The 10,000-nt window shown below is 45.7% G+C and overlaps 1 protein-coding gene across 3 annotated transcripts in view; it reads left to right on the top strand.

Moving 5' to 3' along the window:
- Positions 1 to 10,000, top strand: part of LOC113824153 (relaxin receptor 2) — a 54,459-nt gene that overhangs the window by 43,453 nt on the left and 1,006 nt on the right. For 2 of the 3 annotated variants that reach the window (XM_070139381.1, XM_027376900.2), the window contains 9 exons: positions 323 to 394; positions 555 to 622; positions 1,534 to 1,695; positions 2,458 to 2,603; positions 4,049 to 4,196; positions 4,888 to 5,008; positions 6,800 to 6,990; positions 7,902 to 8,051; positions 8,570 to 10,000. The exon at positions 8,570 to 10,000 is cut by the window's right edge and continues 1,006 nt beyond it. In XM_070139381.1, coding sequence (XP_069995482.1) covers positions 323 to 394; positions 555 to 622; positions 1,534 to 1,695; positions 2,458 to 2,603; positions 4,049 to 4,196; positions 4,888 to 5,008; positions 6,800 to 6,990; positions 7,902 to 8,051; positions 8,570 to 9,486 — 1,975 coding nt within the window. In that variant the 3' untranslated portion in view covers positions 9,487 to 10,000. Of the gene's footprint in view, positions 1 to 322; positions 395 to 554; positions 623 to 1,533; positions 1,696 to 2,457; positions 2,604 to 4,048; positions 4,197 to 4,887; positions 5,009 to 6,799; positions 7,006 to 7,901; positions 8,052 to 8,569 lie in introns of those variants that run through there. The other variant, XM_070139382.1, reaches the window with a different exon arrangement.

Here is a 10,000-nt window from a genome sequence, read left to right as displayed (position 1 = left end):
CTCTCTCTCTCTCTCTCTCTCTCTCTCTCTCTCTCTCTCTCTCTGTCTCTCTCTCTCTCTGTCTCTCTCTCTCTCTGTCCCTCTCTCTCTCTCTCTCTCTCTCTCTCTCTCTCTCTCTCTCTCTCTCTCTCTCTCTCTCTCTCTCTCTCTCTCCTCTCTCTCTCTCTTACGCTCCCTCTCCCTCCTTGTCTCCCTCTTTCCCTCCCTCCCTCTCCCTAACTCAATCCTCCTATCCCTCCCCTATTCCCTCTCCATCTCCTCCTCCCCCCCCCCCCCCCCACAGAACCCCATATCATATCTTCATACATTTAATACCTTTCAGGAACCTGATGGACCTCGACCTTCAGGACATCGACGAGCGACACTTCTTATCGATGGAAGAGCTGAAATTAGCGTACGTATGAAAACAAACAATGAAAACAAAATGAAACAGGCGAACAGCATCAGTAGACTAATGTATGCTTTTTTGTCAGGGGGAAGGGGGGCATAGGATGACACTTTCTTATCTATTCTTATTGGTGTTCTTGTTTATTTTGATCATTTCTGTTCTCCAGGTATTTCAAAACCTTTCGGTACTGCAGTTACGTGCCGCGGGTCCTCCAGTGTCTCCCAAGTACAGACGGTGAGTTTTTTTGTATTTTTTTGGGTGAATGAGGTGTTGCTATACTACTTTTACGCCAACAGGATTTAGAAAAAATAAATGCTGTTACGCTGTTTTTTGTTAATCAGTATCGAAAAAAGAAATGTGAATTTACCGTTGATAGGATTATGAATGAAATGATGTTTTCCTGCATTTATACTAACAGGTTTTCAAGAATGAAATGCTACATGACCACTTTTACGCTAGTGTTTTTTTTTTTATGAATCAAGTGCTGCCTTGCTGCTATAGCGCTAACTGGTTTTGTGAATGGAATGTTGCATTACTACTTTTCCGCATACAGGTTTTGTGTTTGAAATGCTTCTTTACTACGTTTACGCAAAATTGGTGCCATGAATGAAGTGTAGCGTTGCCACTTAAGCAGTAATAGTTTTTTGTGAATGAAAGGATGCTTTTCTACGTTTATATTAAGAGCATTTTTTCAGTGAATTACAGTGTTACTACATTTCGCTTGATGATTTTCGTAAATGAATGCTGCTGCTTTACTCTTAGGCGAAGAAATTTACAATCATTTTAATGTGAATGAAATCTTTCTTAGTTACTTTTACGCTGATTCTTTGATGGAATAAATGCGACTAGATTATTTTTACGATAGCCTGGGGATTTAGTAACGACCTTTTTTGCATTTATGACAACAACTACCGGGGTTATTTTAGAGATAAGTGTTGCCCTCTCACTGCCATCCTATCTTCATAGTGAAAGGCTTGCCACATCTACCCCAAAAACCCGCACGCCCCTCTCTCTTACTAATTATTTACCACCCACACCTACTCACACCCACCAACCTATCCACATCTACCCACACCCACCAATCCACCCACACCCACCAACCCACCCACCACTCAACCTTCCTCCCCCTCCCCCCCCACACACAGGTGTCTCGAACGGGCGTGACATGATGGGCTGGGTCGTCCTGCGGGTGGCTGTGTGGGTCGTCGCCGCCCTCACCCTCGCCGGCAACCTGGCCGTGATCGGGTGCCGCGCCATCTCCAAGGAGGACAACAAGATACTGAAGCTCTTTATCAAGAATCTGGCAGGTAGGTGGTGGAGGGAGGGGGCAGGGAGGGTATGGGGGGAAGGGAGGGGAGGAGGTGGTGGTGGAAGGGAGGGGAGGAGGTGGTGGTGGAAGGGAGGGGAGGAGGGGAGGAGGTGGAAGGAAGGGGAGGAAAAGGGCGAGGGGGATGGGGTGAAGGGGAGGGGGGAGGAAGGAAGAGGGAAGTGGAAGGGGGGGGATGAAGGGGAGATGGAAGGGAGGAAGGGAAAATATTTAAAAAAATAACAGTTATCATCAATGATTATCATCATCACAATTTCTTATTTTTGTACAAACATTATTATATGTAATATCAACTTCATCATTATTGGCGTATGTGCAGGAGGAATAGTAGCTATTATGATGATAATGATTGTGATGATGATCAGAATAATTTCAATAATAATAATGAAGATAATGATAATAATAATAGTAATAATAATGATAATGAGAATAATGATAATAAAAATGATGATGACAGCCAAGAGGATGATAATAATCATGATAATGAGAATAATAATGATTATAATAATGACAGTATTAATAATAGTAATGATGAAAATGAAAATTATTAAAAGGATTATAATGACAATGATACTAATAATAGCAATAACAACATGACTTATGGCGATAACGATAATAATAGAATAATGATAATAATAGTCATAAATAAGATAGTAGTTATATCATTATCACCATTATCATCATTACTATCCTTACTATATTACCACGCCCGCCGTTCAGCATCTCCCTCCCGCCCACGCAGCCGCCGACCTCCTGATGGGCGTGTACCTGGTGATCCTGGGCGTGCAGGACCTCAAGACGCGGGGATCCTTCCGGGCGGAGGCGCTGGCGTGGGCGTCCTCCTACACCTGCACCTTCACGGGAATCCTTGGCCTCGTCTCGTCGGAGGTGAGGGGGGAGGAGGGAGGGAGGGGGAGGCGGGGAAGGGTGGAGGGAGGGAGGGGGAGGCGGGGAGTTAGCAGAGGAGGAGGAGGGAGTAAGGGTGGAGGGGAGTGGTGGTAGGAAGGGAAGGAGAGAGGGATGGGAGGGTAGGAGGGAAAAGGAAGGGGAGGGAGTGGGGAGTTAACAGGGAGGGAGGAGGGAGTAAGGGTGGAGGGGGGAGGTGGTAGGAGGGGAAGGAGGGAGGATAGGGAAGTGTGGGAAGAGGTGAGGGAGGGGGAAGGGAAAGAGGGACGGGAGGGAGGGGAAAGGAAGGGAAGGGAGTAAGGAAGGGGTAGGAGGGGAAGGGGGAGGATAGGGAAGAGGTGAGGGAGGGAAAGGGGAGTGAGGAGGAGGAAGGAGGGAGGGAGGGAGGATAGAAGAAGGAGACTGGGAGGGAATAGGTGAGGGGGAGGGGGAGAGGGTAGGGGAGAAGGAGGGGGAGGGAGGAAGTGGACTGAAGGGTGGGGTCTGGGGAGGGGGGAGTTGGGGAAGGGGAAATCCTTGGGAGGGAAGGGGGAACCGTCGGAGGTGGAGTGGAATCCTGATCAGATGAAAAACCTGAAATGATTTTCACTTAATCCGATGAAGAACTCCTTCGTAACGTGCCTGTATTCCATCATATATATATATATATATATATATATATATATATATATATATATATATATATATATATATATATATATATATATATATGTATATATGTATATATATGTATATGTATATGTATATATATGTATATGTATATGTATATATATGTATATGTATATATATGTATATACATATATATATATATATATATATATATATATATATATATATATATATATATATATATATATATATATATGTGTGTGTGTGTGTGTGTGTGTGTGTGTGTGTGTGTGTGTGTGTGTGTGTGTGTGTGTGTGTGTGTGTGTGTGTGTATGTATGTATGTATGTATGTATGTATGTATGTATGTATGTATGTATAAAAGCTACAGCATCAGTATCTTGATTCCTATAAAATCTCTTTGACACATTAGGTTTCCTTAACACATAAAGTTTCCTTGACACATAAAGTTTCCTTAACACTTAAGCCCCTGAACACATAAAGATGAAGTCTCTATAAATCGAAAAACCTGACCTCATCCCCTTCCTCTTCCTCCTCCTCCTCCTCATCCCTTTCCTCCTCATCATCATTATCATGCTCATCCTCACCCCCTTCCTCCTCCTCCTTCTCCCCTTTCCTCTCCTCCCCCTTCTCCCCTTCCTCTTCCTTCTTCTCCCCTTCCTCCTCCTCCTCCTCCTCATCCCCTTCTCTTTCCTCCTCCTCCCTCCTCCCCTTCCTCCTCCTCATCCCCTTCCTCCTCCTCCTCCTCCTCCTCCTCCCCTTCCTCCTCTTCATCCCCTTCCTCCTCCTCCTCCTCCAGACGTCAGTGTTCATCCTGACCTTCATGTCCCTGGAGCGGTACTTGTTCATCCGTCAGCCCCTCGAAGCCCGAACGCTGTCGGAGAGATCGGCGAGAGTCTGTCTGTTCTTCATATGGCTGACGTCGATTTTCTTGGCTGTCTTTCCTGGTGAGTTTTTTTTGGGTGGGGGAGGGGGAAGGGGGAAGGATTTGTTTTTCTATCGTTGTCTTTCTTTTTGGTTTGTGTTTGTTTGTCTAACTGTCTGTCTGTCTTTTTCTCTTTCTCTTTCTGTTTATCTTTCGTTCTCTCTCTCTCTCTCTCTCTCTCTCTCTCTCTCTCTCTCTCTCTCTCTCTCTCTCTCTCTCTCTCCCTCTCTCTCTCTCTCTCTCCTCCTCTCTCTCTCTATCTCTCTCTCTCTCTCTATCTCTCTCTCTTCATCTCTCTCTCCCTCTACCCCCCTCATCCCTCTCTCATCTCTCTCTCTCTCTCTCTACTTCCTCTCTCCCTCTCTCATCTCTCTCCTCTCTCTCTCTCTCTCTCTCTCTTTCTGTTCTTTCTCTTTCTTTCTTTCTTTCTCTCTCTCTCTCTCTCTCTCTCTCTCTCTCTCTCTCTCTCTCTCTCTCTCTCTCTCTCTCTCTCTCTCTCTCTCTTTTCTGTCTCTTTCCTAGTGTAGAAATATAAAACGATTTACACAACACAGTAATCTTAAAAGATGTTTCATAATTTACCAAAAGGCTCTCTCCTAAATTATCAGTTTTTCATGAACAATATCTGATCGATAATTAAAGTACTCGTTCACCAGATCTTTTTTCACTATTTTATCCACACAATTCTTCTTATTTTTTTCGTTTTCCCGCAGCGATCTGGATCAAAAGCTTCTACGAGAGCAGTGCCATGTGTATTCCTCTGCACGTGACCGAACCTTACCTCGCTGGATGGCAATATTCGACCTTCATTTTCTTGGGTATCAACACGCTCAGGTACGACTGATTAGTTTGGTGTGATTTAATTAATTCTCAGGTGCGATTCATGTCAGGGGAACTTTGGTATTGGTCAGGTACGATGCGTAATTTCAGGGATTAGGGTGGAATCAGCATATTCGGGTACGACTTATACTTATACTTTTACTGATAAACTAATGTGGGTTTTAAGGTGCGGTCACACTGGGATAATTTCATTTCAGTTACGATGCGTGTACAAGTAACATATCTGCGTGAATACTAGTTACACTGTAGTAATTCATTAGCGTTTACTGATAGCATAGTTTTTGAATGAAACTTATTTTTATATATATACGATTTATGCTAAGGATCTTTACTCCATCTGTATGTATGCAAATTTATATATATAAAAAAAGGAATGTTTACGTAGAGAGATAAGCAGTTAGATGACAAAAATAACGTAGAATTGACTTGCAATAGTGCCGATAATAGGAGCAAGGAATGTTGAGAAATAATGATTGGACGGGTTGGGAGATGTGGTAATGAAATGAATAAATACATGAATAAGCAGATAGATAGATAGATAAAGAGAGAAGGGTGAAATTGAATATTAAACATAAACAATTTCCTCCACAACCTCGTGTTCTACCTTCCTATTCTCTCTCACATTATTCCTTTTCCATCCTCCCCTCACCCTTCTTCTTCTTCTTCTTCTTCCTTCTCCTCCTCCTCCTCCTCCTCCTCCTCCTCCTCCTCCTCCTCCTTCCCCTCCACCTCCCCCTCCACCTTCTCCTTATCCTCCTCCAACTTCCTCCTCTTCTACTCCTCCTCTCTCCCTTCCCCTCCACCTCCCCCTCCTTCCTCCACCTGTACACCTCCTCCTCCTCCTCCTCCTCCCTCCTCCTTCTTCCTCCCCCCTCCTTCTCCTTCCTCCTCCCTCCTTCTCCTCTCCCTCCTCTTCTCCTCCTCCCTCCCTCCCTCCCCACCTCCCTCCCTCCCCTCCTCCCCCTTCCCTTCCCCTTCCTCCTCCTCCTCCACCTCCCTCCCTCTCATCCTTCCCTCCTCCTCCTTCTCCTCCCTCCTCCCACCTCCCTCCCTCCCTCCCTCCCTCCCTCCCTCCCTCCTTCCTCCTCCCTCCTCCTCCTCCCTCCCCCTCTGTCCTTCCTCCACCTCCTCCCTCCTTCACCTATCCCTCCTCTTCCTTCACCCCCACTCCTCTTCCTCCCTCCTCCCTCCACCCTCTTCCCTCCTCCTTTCTCCTCTCCCTCCCACCTCCCTCCCTCCCTCCCTCCCCCTCCTTCCTCAACCTCCTCTTCCTCCTACTCCTCCACCTCCCTCCCTCCCCTCCCTCCTTTTCCCTCCTCCTCCTCTTCCTCCCTCCCCTCCACCTCCCTCCCTCCCCTCCCTCTCCTTCCTCCCTCTCCCTCCTCCTCCTCTTCCTCCCCCTCTTTCCTCCACCTCTTCCTCCCTCCTCCCTCCTACCCCCTCCTTCCTCCTCCTCTCCTCCTCCTCCTCCTCCCTCCACCTCCTCCCTCCTCCCTCTCTCCTCCTCCTCCCTCCCTCCTCCTCCTCCCTCCCTCCTTCCCTCCTCCTCCTTCCTCCTCCTTCCTCCTCCACCTCTTCCTCCCTCCCTCCCCCTCTACTTCCCCCTCCCCTCCACCCCTATCCCCCCTCTTCCTCTTCCCTCCTCCTCCTCCACCACCTCTTCCTCCTTCCCTCCACCTCCTCCTCCCTCACTCTTCCCTCCTTCCTCCTCCTCCTCCTCTTCCTCCTCTCCCTCCTCCTCCACCTCTTCCTCCTCCTTCCTCCTCTCCTTCCTCTCCCCCACAGCATGACCGTGATCCTGGGCGCCTACGCCGGCCTCTTCTTCAACATCATGGTGACCCGGACCTCGACCCCTCTCTCGGGCGGCGAGTCCAAGTTCGCGCTCCGCTTCTTCTTCATCGTCGTCACCAACTGCGTGTGCTGGCTGCCTATTGCGTGCGTGAAGGCGGCGGCGCTGGCTAATATCGAGGTCCATTGTGAGTGACGTTGTGGTAGGCATTGGTGGGCGAAAGAAAAACAGAAAAAAAGGAATTGTGGTGGGCGAAAGAAAAACAGAAAAAGAAGAAGAAAAAAGGAATTGAGGTATATTGGATGGGTGAAGGAAAAGGAAGGAAGGGAGATTGATGAACTAAGGAAAAAGAGGAGAAGGGGGAGATGAATTTATGAATAAAAGAAAAAGAAGAGAAGGTGGAGATAAATTGGGTGGGCGAAAGAAAAGGAAGTAAGGTAAACTGTTGAGCAAAAGAAAAAGAAAAGGGGAAGATAAACTGATGAATAAAAGAAAATGACGAGGAGGGGTAGATATAAAATGGGAAAAGAATGCTTAAGTAATGAGCTGGATGTAAATTTTAAAAATACTGAATACAAAAAAAGGGTTTAATCCATAGTGGTCTTTTAGGAAATCGTAGAAGAGTTGCACGATCTGTTTTGAATTCCATTTTGTGTATAAGGTGTTTGTCAGTTATTTTATTGATAAGAAGTGATTTTTTTATCATCAACTGTGATTTTTTTCTAATTGTACTCTCCCGGTAGTATTCTTGGCTACGCTACTCCACTCTTTTGGCCTTGCCGTTGGGTTGTAAACAAAATTTTGAATATGATATATTTATGAATATAAGAAAATATATAAAATATAATAAGTGTAAATAAACTTCCCAAGCCTCATGTTTTTTTTTTTTTTTTTTTTTTTTTTTTTTTTTTTGATCACGTTATCTAAAACTTCCTTTCTCCCAACAAACCCCAATTCTCATCATTCTTTAAAAATATCACTCGTTATCTAAAACGTCCTTTCTCACGACAAACTCCTCAGACCTGACCATACAAAGAATAAAATCACTCACTCCCTAACCCGCCCTCTCTTTCACGCCCCTCCTCTTCCCCCTACCAGCCGGAGTGTACGCCTGGCTCGTGGTCCTCGTCCTGCCCATCAACTCGGCGATAAACCCGATTCTGTACACTTTCTCGACGTCGAAGTTCCAGAGCCAGGTGGCGACGTTACGCACCGTCTTCCGCATGGCCCGCAACAGGCAAGATTCGGGTCAGCATATTAGTGTTATATTTTTCTTTGGTTTCTTAGATTTGTGTAATTTAATGTTGACTTCGATTATTATTATTATTATTATTATTATTATTTTATTTTTTTATTATTATTATTTTTTTAGGTTGTGTAGTATGGAAGGGCGTTAGTTTGTTGGTGATCCGTAATTATAACTGGGAGAGTGTTTTTTTTTTATTGTTGTTTTGTTTTATTTACTATGTCGTATCAAGATATCTTAAAATAGCTTCTGTTTCTCCAAATGTTCAGGTTATTTCTATAAATGTACGGGTCATTTTTTTCTTCTTTTCACAAGATGAGACTAGCGCTAACGTAAACAGATGCACTCATTTCACAACAGGAAGAAATATCCTGTTTATTTGAATATTTCTTTTAGATTTTTATTTGAATATTTATATCTAAGATGGAATATGACCCTTATTTATTTGAATATTTCTGTTTGGAATGGAAATGAATCCTTATTTATTAATCTTGGTCACTAAACGCTCGCGTTCCCCCAGCAACAGACACGGACGTCCTCCGGTACTCCTCGAGCCGCAGCTGGGGTAGCGCGGCGCAGTGCAACGTCAGCCACGCCCACCTGCCTCCTCTCCACGTCCACAACGGCTCGCAGAACGGCTCTGTGGTTCTTATTCGTGAGAAGATCGACCGCCGCGCTTCCGCCCACGGATTTTGCCAAAGGAGATCCTTAGGCAATAACAGCTATTTCTTCAAGGATCCTTTGGCCAAAGACGCGCCCTCCTCCAACGGAGTAGTGTCTCCCGAGAAGGACCTGAACCCTGGTCGGCACCTCACCCTCAGCGCGAAAGTGAGCCAGGCGAGGTCCTCTTCTCCAGGAGAGAGAGCCACCGACGTCAGCGCAAGTCCCTGCTCTAGAGGGCGCCTGTCCCTTTTTAAGCTGGAACTCGGACGGACGCCCACTCCGCCAAGCCCCGAATCCAACCGCCGAGACGCGAAGGGCGAACACACCCCGTCAGAGGGGCAAGAATACAAGGATATTTGCCTCGAGGCCCATCTGTCCAGCCACGAAACGCCACGACCCAGGGAGATTACCTCGCCCTCGGAATCGTCGTCGAAAGTCAAGGGAGCACCCATTTACGTTGGCTGCTGCGCCACCTCGTCCTCGGATAACCAAAACGCCGACGTCCTGCGTCTAAATCTGACACTTTGCTACAACTCGGACTCCACGCAGCTTCCACTCCGCACGAGTTCTTCTTTAGGAGTCCGACGCAACTCGGACTCGGAGTATCCCCTTCCGTCGTCAAGTGGCAAGACCACGAGTGTCAGCCACACAGTGCCGGAGACTAACCAGACACCTTGGCACTTTCCCTTTCCAGCTGCGACGTCACTCTCGCCCCATCCAAGACGCTCCTCCTGGTCCGAATTTTCGTCCTCAGTCTCCGCGTCCTGTGATTAACTTTCGGACACGCTTTGTAAACTGGTTGTGTTTAGCCTCTCCTGCTTATGGTTCTCTGATGGTGTCTGCGTTTATATGGATGTGTCTCAGTATCTTTTATGTTCATGTGAAATCTCAGTTAAAGAAAGCTGGATTCTTATATCAAAGAGACGTTCAGAACGGGATAAAAATAACCTTGTGCTTGTGTTATGCTGATTACTGTAATTAATTAACGCATACTTTAAATCATAGAGATAATGACAATGAAACGCATAGATGTTTTTCATAATTCCCTTTTTAGAAGTGTTCATCTGATTTGCGTGTATACGGTTGCAAGAAACTGTGCTTAGGTTTTTGCTATATACGTCTGTGTGCAACAATTTCAAAATACCATCTCCAGTATCGTTTTATGACGTCATAATTGCATACAACGGATTTTTCATTTGTAAGATTTCTGTTGTCATTTTATAATACTCAATCGTATTTCATTGTAGCTTTTAGAAAATGGATAAAAATGTACATTGATATAGCAAAT

This window comes from Penaeus vannamei, chromosome 25 (assembly GCF_042767895.1).
Source record: "Penaeus vannamei isolate JL-2024 chromosome 25, ASM4276789v1, whole genome shotgun sequence".
NCBI lineage: Eukaryota > Metazoa > Arthropoda > Malacostraca > Decapoda > Penaeidae > Penaeus > Penaeus vannamei.
Note: the sequence above shows the minus strand (reverse complement) of the source record. Positions and strands in the feature narration are given on the sequence as shown.